At 40.5% G+C, this 27,032-nt stretch overlaps 1 protein-coding gene across 1 annotated transcript in view; it reads left to right on the plus strand.

Annotated features, from left to right (window-relative positions):
• The first annotated feature begins 3,471 nt into the window (after positions 1 to 3,471).
• The window catches only part of POLR3B (RNA polymerase III subunit B), a 115,274-nt gene continuing 91,713 nt past the window's right edge, over positions 3,472 to 27,032 (plus strand). The window contains exons 1-9 of the mRNA XM_068970372.1: positions 3,472 to 3,588; positions 7,465 to 7,497; positions 9,685 to 9,741; positions 9,826 to 9,890; positions 15,145 to 15,220; positions 17,064 to 17,164; positions 18,415 to 18,506; positions 20,470 to 20,587; positions 22,040 to 22,148. Coding sequence (XP_068826473.1) covers positions 3,517 to 3,588; positions 7,465 to 7,497; positions 9,685 to 9,741; positions 9,826 to 9,890; positions 15,145 to 15,220; positions 17,064 to 17,164; positions 18,415 to 18,506; positions 20,470 to 20,587; positions 22,040 to 22,148 — 723 coding nt within the window. The 5' untranslated portion in view covers positions 3,472 to 3,516. The remainder of the gene's footprint in view (positions 3,589 to 7,464; positions 7,498 to 9,684; positions 9,742 to 9,825; positions 9,891 to 15,144; positions 15,221 to 17,063; positions 17,165 to 18,414; positions 18,507 to 20,469; positions 20,588 to 22,039; positions 22,149 to 27,032) is intronic.

Genomic DNA, 27,032 nt, shown 5'->3' on the forward strand with positions numbered 1-27,032 from the left:
GCTCAGCTCTGACACCCCTGCTTTCCCCTTTCCCTTGCTCTTCTTTAACTGATGCTCATGGTTCTCCTCCCATTGGTCGCTTTCCCATCTGGGGACCACAACACTTCATACCTAGGTGATGGGATAGTATTCCAAGATGTCAACCATTTTTCTGTGATTTCCCTTCCCTAAATGCCCAGCCCTCTATTCAAACCACCAAGTCTTTTTTGTACCAATATTTCAGGAAAAGGATAGGAGAAAGCAGAAACCAGGAGACTGTTTCTAGCTTTTTTGAATTAAAAACTCCAGCCCGTTAGGGCAGCAGTCCCCAAACTTTTTGGCACCAGGGACCAGTTTAGTGGAAAACAATTTTTCCATGGACTGGGGTGGGGGGTGGTTTCAGGATGTTTCAAGTGCATTACATTTATTGTGCATTTTTCTATTGTTATTACATCATCTATACCTCAGATCATCAGGCATTAGATCCTGGAGGTTGGGAACCCTTGCCTTAGGGGATCAGAAAGACAATGGATTTGACCCCAGGATGCAAATGCCCCTACCTCATGGACCAGGCAGGTGTAAACAGGGTGGATACCACTTAGTGTCAGCCAATTGCTCCCATGTAGGACTCTGGGACCACTGCTACCAGATCTTCCTCCAGAGACACTTTAAAAAAATCAGAATTTTAAAAAGCATGACATGAAAAATTGAACTTATCACTCAACGCATATTTTTTCCCCCAAATCATTTATTCAACACAACTTTACTTAGGAACAAACAATGAGTTAGAAGCTGAAAAGAGGAACACAAACAAGGCAGTCCCTGTTCCAGGTGTTCCCTGTCAGAAGGAGAGGTAAACACATAAACAGGCTGTGGGATCGAGTGATAAATCTTATCTTACATTACGTTACAGAGTGATTCTCAACTGTGATCACTGGGCCAGCAGCATCAGCATCATCACCTGGGAGCCTATTAGAAATGCAAATTTGCAGGCCCCAGCCCAAATCTACCAAATCGGAAAACTATGCTTATTTTAACTAAAAACAAAACGATGACAACAAAAAATTAGACTAACCCAGTGCTAGGGTTGCGTGCGTGCATGTCGCTTTAGTTGTCTTCGACTCTTTGCAACCCTATGAACCATAATAGCCTGCCAGGCTCCTCTGTCCATGGGATTCTCCAGGCAAGAATACTAGAGTGGGTTGCTGTGCTCTCCTTCAGGGGATCTCCCTGACCCAGGGATTGAACCAGTGTCTCCTGCATTGGCAGGCTAGCTCTTTACCACTATCGCCACAAGGGTTAAACATTCAGAATGGCAAATGAATATTTATAAATTTTCGTAATTTACTATGGCAAAATATACTAAAATTTACCATTTCAAGTGCACAGTTCAGTGGTCTTATGTACACTCACACTGTTGTGAAAATATGACCATTATCCATTTCCAGAATTTTGCATCTTCCTGAACTAAAACTTTGTACATACTAAACAACTGTTGATTCTCTTTTGCCTTTTCCCCCTCCAATGGGATTTTTTTTCCCTACTGATTCATGTAAGTTCATTTTAAATGAGGGATATCAATCCTTTCTCACCTGCCAACTGTGTGTCTTGAAACCTATTCGTGGAGATTTTTAACTGTCTCTTCAGAAAATTTTAAATTTTTCATGGAATCCTAAAACTATGGGTAGAATTTTATGATTCAGTCTATGAATATTTTCCTTTATGATTTCTGTGTTTTCATGCTTGAAGGCAGTCACCATTCATTTTCATTAATTTGTTCACTTTATATTTCCTTCTAAGGTTGTTAACATTTCAATATGTAATCCCTATAGAATTTACATATTATATATATATATATATATTTTCCCTCTCAAAACAGCTAATCAGCAGCTCCAACATCATTTTTTGGAAAAGCATCTTTCCAACTGACTTAAAATGTCACTTTTCATATTAAATTTCTGCTGACATTTACTCCTGGATCTTCTGCCTAGTTCTTTCAGAATTTTTTGCTGTCTTTATTGCCGTCCTGTTATGCTCTACTCTCTGCTGCTAAGTCACTTCAGTCGTGTCCGACTCTGTGTGACCCTATAGACGGCAGCCCATCAGGCTCCCCCGTCCCTAGGATTCTCCAGGCAAGAACACTGGAGTGGGTTGCCATTTGCTTCTCCAATGCAGGAAAGTGAAAAGTGAAAGGGAAGTCGCTCAGTCATATCCGACTCTTAGCGACCCCATGGACTGCAGCCCACCAAGCCCCTCCGTCCATGGGATTTTCCAGGCAAGAGTACTGGAGTGGGGTGCCATTGCCTTCTCTCTGGGTAAAGTTAATTCCTCCTCATTTTGTGGTCGTTTTAATGGCTGTATAGTAGTCCACCACACATGTACCTTAAGTTTTTAAACCAATCCCCTCCTACCAGGTATTTGGTATATTTCCTACTTTTCCATAGTATACGTGTAGTTTGGGACTAAATTAAATGATTCCTATGCTTCTGTGGCTCAAGTCGTGCAAATTCTCCTTTTACCCTTTTCTGTGAAATATTTTTAAAATAATATGCTTTTTGGCCTCAATTATGGGATAACTGCGGAGAAGGCAATGGCACCCCACTCCAGTACTCTTGCCTGGAAAATCCCATGGATGGAGGAGCCTGGTGGGCTGCAGTCCATGGGGTCGCTGAGAGTTGGGCACGACTCAGTGACTTCACTTTCCTTTTTCACTTTCATGGATTGGAGAAGGAAATGGCAACCCACTCCAGTGTTCTTGCCTGGAGAATCCCAGGGACAGCGAAGCCTGGTGAGCTGCCGTGTCTGGGGTCGCACAGAATCGGACACGACTGAAGCGACTTAGCAGGAGCAGCATGGGATAACTGGGGGCTCTCCAGGCAGTGCAGTGTAAAAAAAAAAAAAAAAAAAAAATCGCCTGTCAGTGCAAGAGAAGCAAGGGACACGGGTTCCACCTCTGGGTCGGGAAGATCCCCTGGGGGAGGTAAATGGCAACCTACTCTAGTATTTTTGGGGCTTCCCTGGTGGGCTCAAACTGTAAAGAATCTGCCTGTAACGCAGGAGACCGGGGTTCCATTCCTGAGTCGGGAAGATCCTCTGGATTCCATGGACAGAAGAGCCTTGCGGGCTACGGTCCATAGGGTCACAAAGAGTCGACACGACTGAGCAACTAACACTTTCTAGTATTCTTGCTAGGATAATCCCATAGCAAAGGAGTCTGGCGGGCTACAGTCCACCGGGTCCTAAAGAGTCGGATTGACTGAGATGGCAGGAACCGACAACCCTGCCTGGCTTTCAGATTACCCACGCGAGACTTCCGAAGGACACCAGAGGGCGCAGTTTCCTGGCTCCACCTCAGCTACATCCGGGTTCAACCGCAGGTTCCGACCGACAGCAGGCGGAACCTTTCTTCCTCCTATTAAGTTGTGCGGCGAACCCTTTAAGCTACCACGCACCGCTCTCCACCGGTACAGCGGATACCTTGACGCAGGGGAGGCGCACGTGAGTATTCTGCTTACTGTCTGGTTCATCGTGAGTAGCATGGACCTGCTTGCCGAAGAGTTTGGGAACCTGACCCCGGAGCAGCTGGCTGCGCCGATCCCAACTGTAGAGGTGAGTGCAGGGCAAATGGTGAGCGGAACGGGCCGTGATGCGTCCCCGAGAGGCGTTGCCCCGAGAGTCCTGGCTGTGGAGGGGGCCGGGCCGCGTCTTCTGCGCATGCTCAGGACTCAGCGCTGGCTCGGGGCTCGGCGAGTTCACTCCCTAGCCGGCCGCTGGACCCACGTGCACTGGTTGAGCTGGGGGAGCTGGCAGGCGCCACGCTGGCCTAGCAGCCCCGCCCACGGCTCCGGGGTTGCACCCATTTTAGTGTGCGTGTGTTGTCAGGGGAGGACTGACTGTCACCCACCTTGGGGGACGTATTGCTTGCTTCCTTATAAAGCATGCTGAGGTCCAGGGAGCTTAGCGCTGGCTGTGGTGGTAAAACCAAATCGTCTGAATCCCAGGCTAGTAATTTCTCCTTTTCGCCGGGAACTCAAGCTGGGATTGCAAGAGTATTTTAAGTGCCCAGAAAATTTACTCCAAATTTTAAGTGTTTTCTTGGGGAGTACCCCTGTAGCTTTCATCAGCTTCTCAGAAGTTAAGGATAACTATCCTACTCTGCGGAGAAGGCAATGGCACCCCATTCCAGTACTCCTGCCTGGAAAATCCCATGGATGGAGGAGCCTGGTAGGCTGCAGTCCATGGGGTCGCTAAGAGTCAGACATGACTGAGCGACTTCCCTTTAACTTTTCACTTTCATGCATTGGAGAAGGAAATGGCAACCCACTCCAGTGTTCTTGCCTGGAGAATCCTAGGGACGGGGGAGCCTGATGGGCTGCCGTCTGTGGGGTCGCACAGAGTTGGACACGACTGAAGCGACTTAGCAGCATCCTACTCTGAGCTGCCTGATGAAGTTCAGCTGTTGATATAATTTTATTTTGTGGAAAGACATATAACTTCTCTGGGGCTCAAAATTTTAGTTGGCATCGGTTGGGGACATAGAGAAATAGTCAAGGGAGAGATTGACGTAGCGGGAACAAGACTCTTGAAACCTGGAGGCAAGGCCATCTGATATTTTTGAGAAATAAAAATAAATCCAGTAGTATTGGAGTGTGGAAAAGTAGAGGAGAGATTAAAGGTGGCAGATAAGGGTCCTGGTTATGAAAGGTTTTGTTAGACATTTGTAGGAGGCCTGGGATGCTATTGACAGGTTTAAGCAGGATGACTGACAAGATCAATGAATCAATTTCTTTATAATCATTCTGCAGATTACATTCTGATGAATTACAGTCAGTGTTAGATTCTGTGAGTGCCTTTGTACATGGTGATTTTCTTTAGGCAATACTGGATTTTTAACTTTTTTTGTTTGTTTATTTTATATTGGAGTATAGTTGGTTTGAATTTTTAACTCTTGAACTGCTCTTTAAGAGCCAGCATTTACTGAGCACTTATTATGTGCCAGCTGTGTTCAAACCTGGTGAGCATTATGTTATTTAATCCTCCGAAGCAAGTAATATTTTTGCCCCATTTTGCCAATGAAAATTTTAAAGACCCAGAGAAGTTAAGTAAGTAACCCAGTGTCAGAAGGCCATTAAGTGACTGTTGGGGATTTTGGATTTCAGCAGTCAGACTCCAGAGCTCCTGACCTTAACTGCTGACTGAACTGCTTTTCCAGAGAGCTGCAGGATTTCTGTTTCTTCTCTGAATTTGCACAGCAATGAAGGGACCAGGAACGTATTTTCAGTCTTCTGATTTAGAAATAAGAGTTCCTCTTCCTGACCCTCTGCATCCAGTCCACCATCCCATCCTAAGGGCCCCAGCTACAAAGTGTACTCAATTCTGACATTCCCACTGTTCTCCAAGTCAGCCACTGTCATCTGTTACTTCCTTGGCTTCTTACTTGTCCCATTATTCTCTACTCTGTCACCAGGGCCATCAGTTTAAACATGCAGATATATTCATATTGCTCCATTGGTTAAAATTCTTCAGTCTGCCCATTGCTCCCAGGGCAAAAAAAAAAAAAAAAAAAATCTAATCTTTACCATATTGTTAAGGCTTTTCTCAGTCTGGCCACCACTTACTTCTCTAGCTTGTTTCTCCCCACCTGCCCCCTCTCCACTCCAGCTCCTCAAGCTCTTTCTACTCTCCTCATGTAGTCCGTTTTGGTCTGTCTTTCATTGTTTGTAGATTTACATCCAGTAAAATGCAGAAGTACTTACTTAGTGTTCATTTACATTAGTTTTTACAGTTATGTATACCCAAATAACTACCACCCCATACAGGATATGGAACATTTTCATCATTGCAGAAAGTGCCCTTTTCAGTTTAAGCCCTACACCACCATTTGATTTCTGTCATCATAGATTAGTTTTGCTAGAGTCATTTCTTTTGTGTGTGTGTGTGTATGTTTGGTAGAAACCAGTAAAATTCTGTAAAAGCAGTTATCCTTCAATTAAAAATTTTTTTTTCTTTAAAGATGACTTTTTTAAAGAGCAGTTTTAGGTTCAGAGCAAAATTGAGAGGAAGGTATAGAGATTTTCTATTTACCCCTGCCCCCACTTACCGTTTCTTAAAAAATGTTTTTCCATTTTCCAGATTGTCTGCCTCCCTCTCTGGCCACTCCTTGATCTCTCTTGCTCAGTGTGCTTTCTGCTGCTCCAAGTGTTGGAGTGTTTTTGATCTCAGCTTCATGGAGCTCCTCTCCACCTACACTCCGTAGATGGTCTTATCTGTTTCATGACTTCCACTCCTGTCCGTCTGCTGACTTTCCCTGACTTAGACCTCCAGGCCACTCTTCCCAAGTTCCAGACTCATCTGTTGTCTATTTGGCATCTCCACCTGCATGTCTAATGGATATCTCAAATTTAACACGCCCCCAGCCAAACTCCTGGTCGCCCCTTCACACTAAAGGGGCTGCCCCGGCAGCATCCCTGCCTCTTCATCTCCAGAAATGGCAGCACTAAGGTGTCAGTCTCTGTTTGTCTTTCTCAGATTCCTGCATCTCATATACTATCAAGTCCTGTTGACTCTAACTTCACATCGTGTTTTCCTAGGCAACAGTTTCTCACTACCTGTATTGTTATCAGCCTAGAGTATTGCAGGAAACTCCTAAATGATCCCTCTGCTTCTAACCTTGTCTTTTCTCACCCCAGCAGCTGGAGTGATCAGTTAAAATGGATCACATCACCTTGTCACTCTTGCTCAAAACGTTCCAGCACTTCTCTGTTGCCCAAAGTCAAAAAAATTTTACAGTTTCTCACAAGGTCTTACATGATCCTTGGGCTCTTACTCAGAAACTGTGTTTTCTTACCTTAGACTCAGTTCTAACCATTTGTCAGATTTCCCATGAACAGATTAGATACCACTCATGAAGAGTTATATCATGATAGGCTGTTTACAACCTCAGGAAGGTGTGAAGAGCAGGCCTAAGAGCTGAACGTGGCAGTTAGTTCACAGCTGTTTAAATAGGTGAACACCGGGTGATATCGTTCTTCAGCCTGGGCTCTGACCAGGTGCTAGTTGAGAAAAAACAGGAGGGAGAAAGAACTCCCTTTGGGTTTAAACCAAACTCTCTGAAACTTACTGATACTTTCCCTTTCTCAAACTGGCAAACCCTGCTTACTCAGGAAGAGTCATGAGAATAAAATAAAGATGAAAAGTGCTTGGAATCTTGAGTCATCAAATTGAGATTAAAGTATATTCTGTTTAAGAAATCTGTGGTTTATATACGCTTGTGTGTATGCATATGTTTGTATGCATGTACATGTATAGTACATATATGATTTCCATAAAAAGGTTGCAATGTAAAAATTGTTCTTTTTGTTTCCACTTACTTTCTTTTGCTTACTGCAAATAAAGTAAGTCACTTTTGGTACATTAAAATAACCTCATGAAAATATTGTGATCACTGACACAGAGTTCTGATACTTTTATTGTTCTGATTCACAGGAAAAATGGCGGCTGCTTCCAGCATTTTTAAAGGTAATTAATATCTAATAACAGTTATTCTTCCAATCAAGAGTCAAGAAATAAGCCTTTTTAAAATTAAATTTTTATCACCAACATTTGTTGACTTTGTACAACTGTGCACTTTTCTAAGTTTTAGAAATATGAGAAATTATAAGGCAGTAACCCTGTCCATAAAGTACTAGGTAGGGGATTGTAATCTAATTTTAGAGGTAGGAAGTAGTTTACATTGTCATTTGGCATAGGAATAATACAAACCAAAGTGCTGCTGGCAGAAGATTGATGCCACAGGTGGTCAGAAAGGGCCTCCTAAAGGAGGTGAGACATAAACCACATCCTCAGAGGAGGGGAGGACTTCCCAGTTGGCTCAGTGGCCTGGCAGAGTGCAGTCCATGGGGTTGCAAAAGAGTCAGACACAACTTAGCAGCTAAACAACAACAACAAGAGGAAAGGAATTACCTAAGCCGAAAGGTAGGATGCGGGAAGGATGGCTTAATAAAAGACCTCAAGAGGAGGATCCATGGGGTCTGTTGAAAACAGAGTCCAGTCTGCTTGGCTGGAGTGGATGAGTGGTTCAGACAAAGGAAGTACAGATTATAAGGTTCCTGTTATCATTGAATTTCAGTTGTAAAGCGCTTATGCTAAATAGTAGCAGGTTCCACAATGAGAGACCACTTGACACCCAGTAGGATGGCTATAGTGAAGAAAGAAAGACAACAACAAATGTTGGTGGGGATGTGGAGCAATTGGAACCCTCACAATCTACTGATGGAGATATAGCTGCTTTGGCAAACAGCCTGGCAGTTCATCAGATGGTTAAACATATAGTTACTGTATGATGCTGCAATTCTACTCCTAGGTATTTACTCAAGAGAAACAAAAACATATGTCCATGCAAAAACTTGTACACCGATGTTCATAGCAGCATTATTTATAATAGCCAAAAATAGAAACAACTCGAATACCAAATGATGGATGGCTAAATGAAATATGATATATCCATACAATGCAATGTTTTTGGCAATAGAAAGTGCCAATACATACTACAATGTGGATGCTCTTGGAAGCATTATGCTCAGTGAAAGAAAAGAGGGTTGAAAAATGAGTCAGGTTTTTTCCATCTTAGTTCTGTATTATTGGCAGAAGGAAGCATGCTGGCAGATGAGGCTGGGAATTGTCAAGGCCAGATTTCTGACCAGTTTTTACGGTCCATGGGCTGCTGAAGAGTCTGGAAAGCATGTCTGTGAGAAATAGTGGAAGAGCCTCTTCAGCCTGGAAGAGAGGACATAAAAGAGATGTGATAACTAAATGGACTGTGGTGGAGAACCAGAAAAGACATTAAGCCCATGGGGGGGAAACTGCAGGATGTTAGACTAGAGATCATTATAAGAGTGAATTTTTTCCCCAACAATCGGGACTATTTCAAAATGGGATAACTGCTTAGTAAGCCAGTGAGATCCCTCAAAAGAGGTGTAATTAAAGCAGAGGCCCTGTGATGCTTTCTGTTGAGTGTATTCTAGAAGTGTTGAACTAATTACGTTTGAACATTAATGTAAAAAGTTGAACACGTTACAGTCCTTTCAAATCCTAAGACTTTGGAATCTGTTTAGCATTTCAGGGTTTTTCATAGCAGCACACAGCACTGTCTGTGTAGCTGTACTGACTTTTGAGATGAAAGGCAGTCACTGGAGCTGATCTGTTTGTTGGTCCCTGGGATTCACCTTGCTTTCAATTTTAAATGCATTTATTTTTGGTTTCCTTAATAGAGATCCTTATTTTTCCCCCTCATTCTTCTAAAAGTGATATGAAAGACCAGATATGGGAAAATCATAAAATCGCTTACATAGGAGCAAGAAAAAAAGAAAATAGGCATTGTTTGAGGGTTAGAGAGATGATGCTTGATTGCTATATTTTTTTCTTGGATTTTCTTTCTTGCCTAATTTGTTAGCTCATGGGGAGTCATTAGGTATATATCTTGAATTCCAAACGTCAGGTTGTTTTTCAGGGAGGAAAGTTTGAGGGTATTCTAGTAAGATGGAGGAGAAATGGAATGAGGACATGAAAATAGAAAGTTTTGCCAAGTAAAATTTATGGATTTTTTTGTGGTCACTTTGGTTTTGGGGAAAATTTGTAGATCAGGTTAAGCCCCTTGTGTAATCTGCTATTTCGTTGCTAACCTGCTTTTATTTTTTATCCATTTAGGTGAAAGGCCTCGTGAAACAGCATATAGATTCATTTAACTATTTCATTAATGTAGAGGTAAGCATCAGATCTTGGGAAAGGATATGATTACAAATGAACTGGAAGCCGGAGTCTTTCCTCATGTTACTCTTTCCATTGCAGATAAAGAAAATAATGAAAGCCAATGAAAAGGTTACAAGTGATGCTGACCCCATGTGGTACTTAAAGTAAGGAACCAACTACTCTTAGTTTGCTATTTTGATCATGTTTAACATTTGTGTGTGTCTATCTGACTTTTTTTAATAGTGATTGTAGTTGCTATCAAAATTCTTTTAATATAATTCTCCTTTTTTGTTTTGAATAGGAAGATAATTATCAAATATTCAATTTTTAATTGGTAAGCTAATGATAACAAGTAGTTATGAGTGAAAAGTTACTGAAATTTAGGTTTAAGCCTTTCTTAAAAACAATTTTATAGACCTAAAGAATTACAAAAATAAGACAGAGTTCCAGTGTTACCCTTCACCCAGTTTATGCTGATGTTAACATCTTATGTAGGCATAGCACAATTAGCCACACTGGGAAATCAGCACTGATACAGTACTGTCAACTAATCTTAGGTTTCCCGCAAATGTCCTTTACCTGGTCTGGGATTCAATCCAGGACCTGCATTAGGTCCAGGTGGCATAGGTCTCCTTTGTCTTCTCTAACCTGTGGCAATTGCTCAAGTTCTCTTAGTCGTGGTCTTGCACGTGACCTTGACATGTTTTTGACCTTGACACTTTTGAAGAATTCTGGTCAGTTGTTCTGTGAAATGTCCTCAGTTTGGGTGTGTGTGTTTGCTCATGGCTACATTGGTTTATGCCTTTTTGGCCTCAGAAGCAATGCTTTGTGTTGCTCTTACTGCACCATATCAGGTGGTATAGCTGTCAATCTGTTTTATTATTGGTGATTTTAACTTTGTTCATTTGGTTAAGGTGGTATCTTCCAGGTTTCTCCACAGTAAAGTTACTATCTTTCCTTTAGTAATCCATCACAGTCTTACAGGGTGATCCTTTGAGACTATGCAAGTGTCTTATTTGTCATACTATTTTACCCACTACTTTAGCATGCATTGGTGGTTTTTACCTTTAAAAGTAATTACTTTGGTGTTTATCTAGTGGCCAGTATCTTTTTCTATCATTCCTTCTACATTAATGTAAGAATTCTAATGTGAGAAGAGCTTTTTTCCTTCCCCTCAGTTTCTTTCTGTTCAGTTCAGTTTAGTTCAGTCCAGTCGCTGTCACGTCTGACTCTTTGCAACCCCATGGACTGCAGCACGCCAGGCCTTCCTGTCCGTCACCAGCTCCCGGAGTTTACTCAAACTGTTGTCTGTTGAGTCGGTGATGCCATCCAACCATCTCATCCTCTGTTGTCACCTTCTCCTCCCTCCTTCAATCTTTCCCAGCATCAGAGTCTTTTCATGAGTTAGTTCTTCACATCAGGTGGCCAAAGTATTGCAGTTTCAGCTTCAGCATCAGTCCTTCCAGTGTACATTCAGGACCTGCTTTCCTTTAGAATGGACTGGTTGAACCTCCTTGCAGTCCAAGGGACTCTCAAGAGTCTTCTCCAACACCACAGTTCAAAAGCATCAATTCTTTGGTACTCAGCCTTCTTTATAGTCCAACTCTCACATCCATACATGACTACTGGAAAAACCATAGCTTTGACTAGACAGATCTTTGTTGGCAAAGTAATGTCTCTGCTTTTTAATAAGCTGTCTAGGTCGGTTATAACTTTTCCTTCCAAGGAGCAACGTCTTTTAATTTTACGGCTGCAGTCCCCATCTGCACTGATTTTGGAGCCCAAAAGGTAAAATCTGTCACTGTTTCCATTGCTTCCCCATCAATTTGTCATTAAGTGATGGGACCAGACCTTTTAGAACTAGCACCCAAAACAGTTGTCCTTTACATTATAGGGGGCTGGAATGCAAAAGTAGGAAGTCAAGAAACACCTGGAGTAACAGGCAAATTTGGCCTTGGAGTACGGAATGAAACAGGGCAAAGGCTAATAGAATTTTGTCAAGAGAACGCACTGGTCATAGCAAACACCCTCTTCCAACAACACAAAAGAAGACTCTACACATGGATATCACCAGATGATCAACACCAAAATCAGATTGATTATATTCTTTGCAGCCAAAGATGGAGAATCTCTATACAGTCAGAGAAAACGAGACCAGGAGCTGACTGTGGCTCAGATCATGAATTCCTTATTGCCAAATTCAGACTTAAATTGAAGAAAGTAGGGAAAAACACTAGACCATTCAGGTATGACCTAAATCAAATCCCTTGTGATTATACAGTGGAAGTGAGAAATAGATTTAAGGGACTAGATCTGATAGGCAGAGTGCCTGATGAACTATGGAATGAGGTTCGTGACATTGTACAGGAGACAGGGATCAAGACCATCCCCATGGAAAAGAAATGCAGGAAAGCAAAATGGCTTTCTGGGGATGCCTTACAAATAGCTGTGAAAAGAAGAGAGGGAAAAAGCAAAGGAGAAAAGGAAAGATATAAGCATCTGAATGCAGAGTTCCAAAGAATAGCAAGAAGAGATAAGAAAGCCTTCTTCAGTGATCAATGCAGAGAAATAGAGGAAAACAACAGAATGAAAGACTAGCGATCTCTTCATGAAAATTAGAGATACAAAGGGAACATTTCATGGAAAGATGGCCTCGGTAAAGGACAGAAATGGTCTGGACCTAACAGAAGCAGAAGATATTAAGAAGAGGTGGCAAGAATACACAGAAGAACTGTACAAAAAAGATCTTTAAGACCCAGATAATCACGATGGTGTGATCACTCACCTAGAGCCAGACATCTTGGAATGTGAAGTCAAGTGGGCCTTAGAAAGTATCACTATGAACAAAGCTAGTGGAGGTGATGGAATTCCAGTTGAGCTATTTCAAATCCTGAAAGATGATGCTGTGAAAGTGCTGTACTCAATATGCCAGCACATTTGGAAAACTCAGCAGTGACCACAGGACTGGAAAAGGTCAGTTTTCATTCCAATCTCAAAGAAAGGCAATGCCAAAGAATGCTCAAACTACCACACAATTACACTCATCTCACATGCTAGTAAAGAAATGCTCAAAATTCTCCAAGCCAGGCTTCAGCAATACGTGAACTGTGAACTTCCTGATATTCAAGCTGGTTTTAGAAAAGGCAGAGGAACCAGAGATCAAATTGCCAACATCTGCTGGATCATGGAAAAAGCAAGAGAGTTCCAGAAAAACATCTATTTCTGCTTTATTGACTATGCCAAAGGCTTTGACTATGCCAAAGGCTTTGACTGTGTGGATCACAATAAACTGTGGAAAATTCTTCAAGAGATGGGAATACCAGACCACCTGACCTGTCTCTTGAGAAATCTGTATGCAGGTCAGGAAGCAACAGTTAGAACTGGACATGGAACAACAGACTGGTTCCAAACAGGAAAAGGAGTCCATCAAGGCTGTATATTGTCACCCTGCTTATTTAACTTCTATGCAGAGTACATCATGAGAAACGCTGGACTGGAAGAAACACAAGCTGGAATCAAGATTGCTGGGAGAAATATCAATAACCTCAGATATGCAGATGACACCACCCTTACGGCAGAAAGTGAAGAGGAACTAAAAAGCCTCTTGATGAAAGTGAAAGAGGAGAGTGAAAAAGTTGGCCTAAAGCTCAACATTCAGAAAACAAAGTTCATGACATCGGTCCCATCACTTCATGGGAAATAGGTGGGGAAACAGTGGAAACAGTGTCAGACTTTATTTTTGGGGGCTCCAAAATCGCTGCAGATGGTGATTGCAGCCATGAAATTAAAAGATGCTTACTCCTTGGAAGGAAAGTTATGACCAACCTAGATAGCATATTCAAAAGCAGAGACATTACTTTGTTGACGAAGGTCCATCTAGTCAAGGCTATGGTTTTTCCTGTGGTCTTATATGGATGTGAGAGTTGGACTGTGAAGAAGGCTGAGTGCCGAAGAATTGATGCTTTTGAACTGTGGTGTTGGAGAAGACTCTTGAGAGTCCCTTGGACTGCAAGGAGATCCAACCAGTCCATTCTGAAGGAGATCAGCCCTGGGATTTCTTCGGAAGGAATGATGCTGAAGCTGAAACTCCAGTACTTTGGCCACCTCATGCGAAGAGTTGACTCATTGGAAAAGACTCTGATGCTGGGGGGAATTGTGGGCAGGCGGAGAAGGGGACGACAGAGGATGAGATGGCTGGATGGCATCACTGACTCGATGGACGTGAGTCTGAGTGAACTCCAGGAGTTGGTGATGGACAGGGAGGCCTGACGTGCTGCGACTCATGGGGTCGCAAAGAGTTGGACACGACTGAGCAATTGAACTGAACTGAACTGAGTGTAGCACTTTCACAGCATCATCTTTTAGGATTTGAAATAGCTCAACTGGAATTCCATCACCTCCACTAGCTTTGTTCACACTGATACTTCCTAAGGCCCTCTTGACTTAGCATTCCCAGATGTTTGACTCTAGGGGAGTGATCACATCATCGTGATTATCTGGGTCATGAAGATCCTTTTTGTACAGTTCTTCTGTGTAGTCTTGCCATCTCTTCTTAATATCTTCTGCTTCTGTTAGGTCCATACCATTTCTGTCCTTTATTGAGCCCATCTTTGTATGAAATGTTCCCTTGGTATCTCTAATTTTCTTGAGGAGATCTCTAGTCTTTCCTATTCTATTGTAATTTTATTTAAATCAATATGAACTCGTAGATAGTTATTTTATTATTTGCATCATAATCCAGTGCTGTCATTATTTTATTTCTCAAATAGTCCCAGATTCAAGCACAGGAAGCTTCCGCCGACTTGCCCTTTTAACATGCCCCTGTTCTGGGCGCTCCTTTGCTTTCTGTTACCATGAGATGTGGTTCATGTAGCATTTCCCTGTTCCAGCCTGGAATCAATCACTTCTCCAAGCACCCTTAGTCTCCTCTTTTGGAGAGTAGTATTTTAGACAGCAAGATTTGGGTACTGAAGTCTCAGTAGACAGAGCTATACTTATTGTTGATTCAGTCCTAGGGTATATAGAAAGTAGTTTCAGAATTGTTAATTCATCACTCTGTGAGAATAAAATTTACTAATATTTGTATGTTGCCTTTCTTACAAGAATGGTAGCAAACTATAGATACTCTTGCATTTGCTTTTTTCCATAAGTATCATTTTTTAGGGAGCTATAATTTCAGTATTTTTGTAGAGAGATTTACTGTATTTATTTTAAAAGTCAGCTTGATGGTATTTCCTCTCTTTTGTAAACCATGTGTTCTATGACTTCAGGATCTCCAATTGTAATTTTTTAGTTTGCCATCCTCTGCAAAATAAGCATTTGTCAAAAGTGTACTCTCGTATTTGGAAGGAAAATAGCTTGATTGTTTATATGTTCTTTGAAGAAGTATAATTGATTCTGGAATAACTTGCCTTTCAGATATCTTAATATCTATGTTGGGCTCCCTGATGTTGAAGAAAGCTTCAACGTAACTAGACCAGTGTCCCCTCATGAGGTAATTACCAACTATAATTTAATTGGATTTGTTTGGCTCCATTGGAAGAGTCAGTGCCCTTAAAATATATTCTTAAAAAAATGATTTAAAGATAGGGGGAAAATATATTCTCCGAAAAGGGAGAAGACAAAGAGTTCAAAGTAGTTCAAGAAGGCTGAGGCTGCAGCTGTCACAATAATTCCTCCTGACATTGAAGAAAACTCATGGGTGTTGCTGCAGTTAGAGAAAGAGGACACAAAGATTTCTTGGAGGGATTGTGACTCTTGGAGAGATGGGGAGCGTGGGAGAGCCGGGTGGGCAGGCAGTCATGGGACCCACAGCGAGGCTTGGGGTGCAGATATTGCAGGCTCTGCTATACAGCTATATTCCTGTTGATAGCAGAGAGCGTCCAAGGGGGACAGGGGATCCCTCAGGTAGTTTTGTGGCCCTGTCCAGTTTCGTTCCCATTGGAAGGTATTGTTAAGACCATGAATATCTGCCTATCATGGGTATTACCTTAGTTTTACTAAAAAAGAAAACAAGATAATATTTATATAGTACTCTATACCAGCACCATTCTAAAATATATATTCATACTTTTAGGAATTAAAAGTTACTCACGTGACTGAGATACAGAAAGTTTATTTAAAACTTATTTGGTAGAGCCAGGATTTGAACACAGGCCAGAGTCCACACTAATCGTCATGCCAGCCCACTTTCTGTCAGGCCTGAAGAAGGCTTGATCTGATTAAATAAATGGTGTAAGCAATGCTTACTGGTCAATAATAGGGCTTCACTGGTAGCTCAGACAGTGGAGAATCTGCCTGCAATGTGGGAGACCCGGGTTTCTGTCCCTGGGTTGGGAAGATCCCCTGGAGAAGGAAATGGCACTTAACTGGAGTGGGCACAACCCACTCCTGTGTTCTTGCATGGAGAATTTCATGGATAGAAGAACCTGGCGGGCTACAGTCCATGGGGTCACAAAATATTGGACACAACTGAAGTGACTATTTTAAAACCCTAGGCACAATTAGGCTAGAAAAAAGTTTATATCTGTCTTTGGTTTAGTAAAAGCCCAAGAGAGAATTCAGCGTCATGAATTATATGACTGAGGTTCAGAGGAATTCTCTTTTTGAAACCACAAGCCATCTGATGACCTTCAATATAATAGAGAAGTCTTCGGAAGATTCTGGTGGGTTTCCTGTGTCCAATCATGGCCCATGTGAGGGCATCACTTAGTGAGTCATGGCCATGTAAAAGTAAAGCTCGCACCAACCATTCCAAAAGTTCTGCAAGTGATTCAGAAACTGTTAGAATGATGAGTTTGAGTGATTCATGCTCTGACATGCCACTTGCAAAGGAATTTTATGATATAGTTTAGTTTATTTGAAGAAGACAAGGAGATACAATTTAATTTTTTTAGTTTGTGTGTGTACACACTTCAATTATGTGTGTGTGTTCAGTCACTGAACTGGTTGTTAACTGTTTTGAGTAAGCCACTGATGACTTTCCAAGGTCCCAGTTTGCAAAGAAGGATCTAACGGCTTCAGAGATGTGGAAGGAGACTGGTGATAACATCAGGTCAGGGAGAAGAGACTCAGTCCAAGATTTATTGTCCCATTTCTGGGCTGTCAGGGGCAGGGATGCTGCGGCAGTGTCTAGATCCATGATTGGCATTGTCCCCTCATGGAGAAGGTAAGGTCATAACTCCCAGTTCCCTTAAGGAAGCACGCGGGCAGCTGGGTACCATGGAGAGGTCAGAGTCCAGCATGAACCTTACTACTGCTTGAGATTGGCTCTTCGAGGCTGTTGGGACCCATTCTTTCCCCAGAGGAGGAGCAGTGATTGTGTGATTCTCTTCCAGTGCCGATTGCGGGACATGACGTACTCCGCTCCCATCACAGTGGATATCGAGTACACCCGAGGCAGCCAGAGGATCATCCGTAATGCCTTACCCATTGGCAGGTGAGGCCTGATGCTGCCTGCGTCATGCCCTGTGAGGTGACCCCTGAGCAGTGCCGACACCCTCCTTACCCCCTTCTCTCATCTGAAATGTGGGGGAATGGAGCCTCCTTCACCGGGTTGCTTTATGGGTCCAATGAGTCAGTATATGTAAAACACTTGGAGCAGCGTTCACCATGTTGTTGTGTTTCAATTGTGAGGTTAAGGAAACTGCTTCCATTTCCTCCTATAACTCCAGGCTGTTAGGGAAGCACTAGGTAAGATAGCATTTCATTCAATTCTCCTGGGCCAGTCTTCTTGATGGATTTTTACATATTTTGAGTTTTCTTGGAAGAATGAATGTTCATAGCAGTATTTAGGGAAGAAGTTATTTGCCCAGGACAAGTTTGGAAATGATAGCACCAGCTGGCATTTTTGCTGCCTGCTTTTCCTAATTAGGGAAGTGTATCGACTCTCCTGTAGAAATGGACCGGATCCACAACATTGTGTGTTTAATAATGATGTTGGACTTTAAACACAATGCAAATAATTGCCACTCAAGTGTTGCCCCTTGCCTCAAAATAACTTAATAAACATGCATTTGTTTATTATTAAGCCAAGAGCTCAATAAACATCCATTTGTTCATCAAATATGCACCAGCTACCTGTTAGTGTTGGGTGCTATGCTGGTACCTCTATCAGGTAAATAGAAGATACTTAAGACATTGCTCACTTGGCTACATTCTCATCATTCTTCACTTAGAAAAAGAAATCGGGATATTAAAAAAATATTAACCTTTGTTTTAGCACAACTGTTTATCAGTGTTAGAAGAAATTCTCTTATAAATGGACCATACTTGTTTCCAGTTAAATCTTAGTTCTTTTTCAGAACCGCCTGGTTAGTTCTGAGAGTCTCTGGTTCCTTACACTTTGATTCATAGTGCTGTTTCTACGTGACTAAGGCGAGCCACTTTGTTTTCCACGAATGAAGACTTGCTGCCATTTGTTGACTGTCACCCAGGCTTGTCTGCAAAGTTGGAGGGAACCATGGATTTGGGTTTTTGATATCTGTACCAGAAAAACAGTGTGCCTGAGGACATAACTTCATTTCGCTCAGCTCTCTCCCACAATACCATCCCTCTGCCTTTCCTCAAATGTCTGACAGGAATGCAGATCCCTCAGTGGTGTGTGCACTGGCCAGCTTGTGTTCTGTTCAGCCTTTTTGCCAGTGACCATCTGAATATGATATTTTCTTTTTGTTTTATTTTAAACAGAATGCCCATAATGCTGCGTAGTTCAAACTGTGTTCTTACAGGAAAAACACCAGCAGAATTTGCTAAACTGAATGAATGTCCTTTAGATCCAGGTAGGTGTGATTTCTTAGATTTCCCCTCCATTTCCTTCCTTTTTTTTTTTTTTTTTACTTTTGTTTTACTTTTGCTGTTGATTTACCATTTTTTCTCAGAAACAAGATCAGCCTTTCTTCTTTTAGTGAATTAGGATAAAATTTTGTTTGCAAAACATACAACAGTTTGGTTCCAACTTTATTCTGTTAGTCTGTATTTTTTAAAATATGTTGTTTCCTCTTTTATTTCAGGCTTAAAACTCTAATACCTCAGTTCAGTTCAGTTCAGTCGCTCAGTCATGTCCGACTCTTTGCGACCCCATGAACTGCAGTACGCCAGGCCTCCCTGTCCCATCACCAACTCCCGGAATTCACCCAAACCCATGTCCATTGAGTCAGTGATGCCATCCAACCGTCTCATCCTCTGTCGTCCCCTTCTCCTCCTGCCCTCAATCTTTCCCAGCATCAGGATCTTTTCAAATGAGTCAGCTCTTCGCATCAGGTGGCCAATATACTGGAGTTTCAGCTTCAACATCAGTCCTTCCAGTGAACACCCAGGACCTTCTGGTTTATTGCTGTGGTTTATCAGGCTGTCTTTTTGCTTGATGGTGTTTTTTGGTATGCTTAAAAATTCAAAAATAATCTCATGAAGTTCTTTGTCTATCTCATCTGAAAAGATACAAGTAGCTCACTTCTGGCTGTTTTGAATGCCATATCTGGGCAAAAAATGAGTCTTCTGTTTAAATTTTTTAAAGTTATATTTTCGTACTTATTTCTAGGCAGTTTTTTTTAAGCTTCATGCTCAGCAGTTTACAGAATGTTCTTTTAATTCCTTAATTCATGTTTCACTTTGATTTAGTTAATGGTTAATCTAGTTCCTTTATAGTTGCATATATTGCATCCCTGATAGCTCAGTTGGTAAAGAATCTGCCTGCAATGCAGGAGACCCTGGTTCAATTCCTGGCTTGGGAAGATTCACTGGAGAGGGGATAGGCCACCCACTCCAGTATTCTTAGGCTTCCTTTGTGGCTCAGCTGGTAAAGAATCCGCCTGCAGTGTGGGAGACCTGGGTTTGATCCCTGGGTTGGGGAGGGAAAGGCTACCCACTCCAATATTCTGGCCTGGAGAATTCCATGGACTGTATAGACCGTGGGGTCACAAAAAGTCGGACACGACTGAGTGACTGATGTAGAATCCCAGAAGGTTTTAGAAAGAGCATAACACAGAATGTGGCTGTACTAGAGCAATAATATGATGTTCCATAAATCAAACATATTACCTTGTTTTTGCTTATATTCTGAAGGTAAAACAGTCTCACTTTATCCCATTCTGTATTGTGTGCAAAAAAGCATAACATAATGTTTTATGAGTTTTGTCAAGTATAGACTATATTTTGGAAACCTGATCTTAATCTGCCAGTGTCAATGATTTGTTAGAAAACTTGGAGCGAATTTTAATTTATATTGAAGATTGTCAGTTATTTCTGTGCTTATGAAATCTGAAGACTAATTTATTTGGCTTTTTTTTTTCATTCACTTCTCATATGTCAGGTCCTGATGATCCATAGACCAATAAGATGCATTCCTGTCCTCCAGAAATTTATCTTGTGGCTCATTTGTTTAAATCATGTGCTGAGACTGTTAACAATTTGTAAAACAATATTGACAAACCCCTTTAAATTAAGGAAATGGCAGCCTACTCCAGTATTCTTGTCTGGAGAATTCCATGGACAGAGGAGCCTGACAGGCTACAGTCCATGGGGTCGCAAAGAGTCAGACACGACTGGACTATTATCTCTCAGCACCATAAGGCAATGGTATTGAGTCGGCTGATAAGTTCGTTTGGATTTTCCTCTAAGATGTTATAGAAAAATACAAATTAACCTTTTGGCCAACCCAGTAGAAAGACTAGGAGCTCACTGCCATTGCTCAGTCATGCTGTTGGAAGAATGGCTGGTGATGCTTTTCTTGTTTCCCTCTGGCAGGAGGCTACTTCATCGTTAAAGGAGTAGAAAAAGTTATTCTTATCCAAGAGCAACTGTCTAAGAACAGGATCATTGTGGAGGCCGACAGAAAAGGGGCTGTGGGTGCTTCAGTTACCAGGTATGGATGGCAGAGTTGTTGTTCTTACAAAATATTGATCATCCCATTGGTGTCAGATGGCGATCACTGAATACAGAGGTAGCCCGTTATTTCTCTTCTATAACAGGGAGTGTGATATTTAAACTATCAAGCATTCAATTGATTGTGTAAGCCTGTGTCATAGAGTACTGATTTAAAATTTTCGGTAATGAAAAGTGCGAGACATTGTTCAAAAGGCCATTAGTTATTTTATCCAAGTTGAATTTGGCTGCAGTCCATGGAGTCACAAAGAGTTGGACACTGAGTGACTAACACAGCGTTAAAGGAACTTTTTAAAAAAGTTAAAAGTTCTGGGAATAAAAGTTATGTGGCATGGGTAAGATGTCAGTATGAAATAGAGTTTCCCTTCTGATGACTTATAATGAACGGCTCAGCTTAGAGTTTCTGAATTTTTCTGTCTGGTGAAGAGACACTAATAATAGTGCCCATTTGTTGAGCAGTTAGTAGGAGCCAGAGAGTGTATTAGGTGCGTTATATATATTCGTCACCTCTGCCCTCCAAGATAAGTGCTGTTATTTTCAGGTGAGTAACAGGCCTTGCTCACAGGGTGACACTGACCATCAGAGGAAGCCAGCATTTGGATCAAGATGTAATAATTCTGCAACCCACATCTTCCTGTTGTACGCAGCTTTTGAAGCCAGGGCAATCAGGATTTGAATCCCACAGTTGTTTACTAGCCGTGAGGCACTTGGGGGCGAAATTACAATATTTAACTTCTCTAAGCCTTGGTTTCTTTCATACATGATTTAGGGACAACACTGCAAAATAAGTGTTAGTGTGTAGGAGATTAGAGCTAATGTTCATAGAGTGAATAACAGTGCACAGTATGTAATAGGTGATCAGTATGTGTTGTTTGTGGTGGATTAAAGCTGGGAAATGTTTTTAAATCCATCAGGAGAGTTTCAGCTGAGATATCAATAGGAGATTCCTTAGTTTCTTTTGGCTTCACTGTATACCGAAACTATAGTATGTTTTATTGAATTATTAATTTAAAAATTCATAGTATTCATTCATTTCCTTGTGGTTTTTCCATTGTGGTGTAGGCTCATTTTAAAGTTTTTCTTTTCAAATGTATAAAATTGATCAGAAATATATCCCATATTTGAACAAAGCAGTTCAGGTGGAATCAAAGTGAAGTAGGTTAAAGTGAATTGGTGATTGTTGCTTATTCACCCACAGAACTTCTGTCATAATCTCACAGCTAAAGAAACAATTCTAGTGTTCTAAAATGTTCATGGAAGTGGCAGAGGAGGCTGGAGAGGAGTTGTGTGTCTTTAAAAGGTACATGTTTGGAAGGACCTTACTGATCGTTGCTGATCACTGGAACCTTATTGATTAGTAGTTATTGCTCTTGCATGTTACTAGCTCGAAACTAGGTGGGGATGTAGTTTAACCAACTGTGTTTTCTTACAGCTCTACTCATGAGAAAAAAAGCAGAACCAATATGGCTGTGAAACAAGGACGGTTTTATTTGAGACATAATACTTTGTCAGAAGATATACCCATTGTCATCATATTTAAGGTGAGTCTGCAAGTATCATTTGAAAATTATAAAGAATTCTTTTATACTTTTATTTTTATATATAGGTTAGAAAAATTGAGCCTGCAAATATCTTCTGAAAGTTAAAGTTTTTATGGTTTATTTTCATATATAGGTAGAAAATTGAGCGCAAGGAGTTGTAGGAATGTAAAGATCTGTGACATAGAGAAATTATCAGGCATGTAATATAAATTGAAAGCTAGTGAGGCTGGGGTTCGGGTATTTTTAAAAGTAGTGATCTATTCTTTAAAACGGAAACACAATAAGGAATTCCAAAGATACAAATGGATGTATAGTAATGAGTAGGCCTCTCATCCACCTATACCTAAAAACACAGTTGTCCTACCCAGGAACACTGGTTTCTGGTGCATCCCTGTAGAGCTAGTCTATGCATGTACAGCACCTGTGTATGTTGTAGGTTTCTTTTTTTGTTTTTACTTACATTGGAGAAGGAAACGGCAGCCCACTCCAGTACTGTTGCCTGGAAAATCCAATGGACAGAGGAGCCTGGTAGGCTACAGTCCCACGGGGTTGCGGAGAGTTGGACACGAGTGAGTGATTTCACTTTCTTTCACTTTCACTTATATACACTGCACCCTATTTTGCACTTTGCTTTTTTTTTTTTTTTGGTAACTTACATCTTGAAGATAGAGTTTTATTAATTCATATACAGCTAGTGTTTTTTTTTAATGGTTCCATTTATAGGTATACCATAATTTATTTAACCATTGTCTTATCAATGGACACACAGCTCTTGCTATTTCAAAGCTGCTGTAATATTTTATACAGGGCAAGGATATCTGTAGGCTAAGTTTCTAGAAGTGTAATTTTCTAGGTCAAAGAGGATGATCTGAGTCTTTTGTTCTTTTTTTATGGACTTTGGGATTCCTGTGAATTTTTTCATAGATAACGAATCTTTAAGCTAAATCTGATTTTTAAAATCTTCTCTGTGAATTGTTGACTTAGAACCCAAAAGACATTTTCCTGTAGAAATAATGTTTTAGTGGTATTTACTGTTCAATCACTCAGTTGTATCCAACTCTCTGCAACCCCATGGACTGCAGCACAGCAGGCTTCCCTGTCCGTCACCATCTCCTGGAGCTTGCTCAAACTCATGTCCACAGAGAATTCTAAAATTTACTTCTTATTACCTTTCTTTGAAGTTTATGTTATTTGTAATTATAATTTTTGTAAAAGACAAAGTAATTCTGTCTTTTCTTGAAGGGAATCCCACATTGCCCAACGTAGTATCTTGTGTACAGAGTGAGGTTTAGTGGATAAATTTTACCTATGTGAAATTACATCTCCAGCAGAGGGCAGTATGTTACCATGCATCAGAAGGACTTTTATGGACAATTTCAGAGCTTATAAAGATGTGTAGGACTGCTTTCCCTAGACCAGAAATTATAAATTAATTATAACGCAGATACTGTGTCACTCATGTGGAAAATGGATCATTAGACACATGGATGCATTAAAACCAGAAAACTTTTAAATACTTTACTTGGGTAGGTGACAAAAGTTTGGTAAGACAGTTTTTTTCTGTCAAACTTAATATTATGTTGTAAATGTATACATATATTCATAGCTGACTTAACCTTTCTAGAATGGGGCTATAAGTTAATAATGTGCATTTTTATGCAGCCAGTAGTTGAGATTTCCAGCTTTTCCCTTTCTGATTGTAAAATAGTCCTTACGTTGAATTGAGAAAGTCACTAAAAAGTGTAACAACATTGGATAAAGTTTTTTAAGACCTTTTTTCCTTTGCTTTTGAAATATACACATTGATTTTATTTTACTTTTTTCACTTAGCAATGAATTTTGAATAACTTTCCTCATCTATAAATAAAATCCATATCATTATTTTTACTAGATATTGTATAGAATCCATATTGTATAGAATCCATATTGTATATAATATAATCTACTTAAGCAAATTCCTATAGTGGGACATGTAGGTATCTTTTTTCCCTAAATTTTCACTCATGCACAGCACTGGGCGTCCTTATACATACATGTTTGTATGTGTTGCTGATTGTTTTGTGAGACTTAATTCCTGGGAGTGGGATTATATATATATTTAAAAACTTGTACACGTTGTTTAATTTTTCCCCTAAATGTATTCATTACATTTTCATCAGCAGTGTATACTAACTAAAATAAATATTTGAAAAATTTTAGGTCAAATGAATACATTGGTCACACAAAGTCACTTTTTTTAGGTCTCTAACTATAGAGTTGTTTTAATGAACTTGCTTATTAACCACTGTTAAGACCTTCCCATTTGGGAGGCAGCACAGAATGAATATTGGATGTCTTACAATCAGGCAGATCCAGGTTGATTTCCAGTCTCTTCACTTACTAGTCTCTGTGGCCTTGGATAGATTTCCCAGTCTTCCTGAGTCTTGGATAACTCATCTAAAGTGAGCCTTTTACCTAAGGTGGGGTTCTTTAAAGAGCAAATGAGATAATATATTTTTTGCAAAGTAGACTGCGTAGAAAGACAATGGTTTCTTTTTATTGAGTCCTCTTTACACATTTAATGTCAGAAGCCCAGGAAAATAAAGTAGGCTACCAGAAAAGTCACATCATTTCTCTTTTTGTGTTGTGTGGCCCTAACATAGACCTTGACAGTCATTAGAACTTGATGGTTGTTGATTGTAGCCAACAATTGGCTAAAAGTGACAGAAGCAGCAGGGTTTCCAGACTCCATGCTGAGTCTGAATATGATGGATAAAGCTTTTAAGACCTAGATCAGCCTTATTTATGGACTTGAATTACAACAAAGGTTCTGCTGCCCATGAATCTTCCCCACTTTTATTTTTTGTACGCCTCAGTATTCAGCAATTGTGCTGTGATGGCATCTGCAGCCTGAAGATTTTTATGGAAAAAAGGACAGATATCAAGGGGGCTGGGCATTGCATAATTTTGAAATTTTTGGTCTTTAAAGAGAAAAAAATTACAGAGTTCAAGTGAGCGAATGCAGTTCTTTTGTTATCTGTGTGGACTGCTTCTGGTAATGATAGGTTGACTTCTGTCTAAAGAAAAATCTCTGGTTTCTGAATGTTAGATATTTTAAGAACTTACCGTTTTCCCTTCTTCACGTGATATGTTGCAACATATCACCATTAGCTTGCATATCATTCTCTTCTGCTCATTAGTATTCTTCTTTCTGTCTCTAAAAACACTGAGTGGATATCCAAGGAAAAGACTTCCTGCCACTTTTTAAAGAGCATGTCCCCTTATTTTTGTTGTTATTGCTGATAGCCAGACTGGGTGACCTTCTGTGGAAACGTATTATCTCTGCTATTTTTTCATGAGATTATTGAATAGACTTCACTTTTGACTTATTTGTTATGTGAAATGATTTCAGATATCTGGAGTACAGAGTTCCAGATAAAGCTGGTTTTCAGATGTCTAAATTATGTCTGTAGAGCAAAATGGTTGGGCATTTTGCTGTCGTTTCCATAGCAATATGTCATTTATTTGTCGCTGTGACTTCCGAAGGCTAAATAGTCATAAAGTCACTTCCATCTTTGGAGCTGAAGCACTATTGATGATGACCTGACTGAGTTATCACTGTGTGTTTCAGTGATCTGATATAGGAAGAGTTTAGGGCTTTTAGAGCTAAGCTCTGCCACAGATTCTTTCTGCATATATGGTGTCATTTACTGTGTGACATATCTTTGTTTCATAGCTTAAAAATATTTGGAAGGCCTAAGCAGTCTGTTTAGATTCATGTTAGGCTGCTCGAGAGTTTTGTGCAATTATAGACTTGCTCCTTAGATCAGCATCAGGGCACCTTGAAGTGGCAGCTTCAAGGGAAGACTCTTTCATTATTATTAAACACCAAAAGAGACAATCAAGAACACTCTCTTTTTGGCTTGGAGATTACTGAGCTAAAAAGTATGAAGGTGACGAACGGTGACCTTCATGTGGTTTAGGTGTTGTCTTGCCGAACGAAAGGGGGCTGGCCCAGAATGCGTCTGCTGTTTCAGGGCTAGGATTCTGTTTGTTTCAGCGAAGCCTTTTCCTGCTGTATTGTTTTGCCTCCTTGGTTTGGTACTTTTTCTACACAGATCTCATCTACTTTAGTGTGGGGTTGTTTTTTGTTTGTTTGTTTGGTTTTCCTCAGTGTTTGGGCTTTCTCTGAGAAGTGAGACTCCTAAGGTACAAAGTTTTACATTCAAGATTTTAGAGAAAGATGACTGCAAACTATTTATTGCCTTAGTGTTGTTTTTGTAAAAATATGTTGGTTTCATGAAACCCATTATTTTGAGAGATTAACAGGTAAAAATTGACATATTCTAACTGGTTTTTCATACAGAAGAACTGTCACCTGTTATTTCTGAGTGGCTCCTTGGCAGACCACAAAGGGTAGATGGTACCAGATATATGCCATCACCACCAGAGTAGATGCAACTCTGTGTTTGGATAAAGGATAATCTAGGATGTTCTTTTTTTAAATTAGAGCTGATAATTTTTTAGAATTGCTCTTCTTTAATCCACGAAAGACTAAATGTGTGTGTGTGTTTTCTTTTTTTGACTATACTGGGTCTTCATGGAGGCACACAGGCTTCTCTAGTTCACGTAGCCTTAGTAGCTCCATTGCACATGGGATCTTCGTTCCCTGACCAGGGATCAAACCCTTGTCCCCTGCATTGAAAGGTGGATTCTTAACCACTGGACCACTAGGGAAGTCCCAGGAAGACTGTGTTTTAATCAATTTGTGTAGTGTTTAGAGTTGCTGTCTAGTGTCCATTTGATAAATGCATTTTATCAGAGATAAAAAAGACATGAAAACTGATGTGAAAATTAGCATATAAAAAAAGGTTTGTATCCTCAAAACTTCATTTTGTTCATGAA

The sequence above is a fragment of the Capricornis sumatraensis genome, chromosome 4 (assembly GCF_032405125.1).
Source record: "Capricornis sumatraensis isolate serow.1 chromosome 4, serow.2, whole genome shotgun sequence".
Taxonomy (NCBI): domain Eukaryota; kingdom Metazoa; phylum Chordata; class Mammalia; order Artiodactyla; family Bovidae; genus Capricornis; species Capricornis sumatraensis.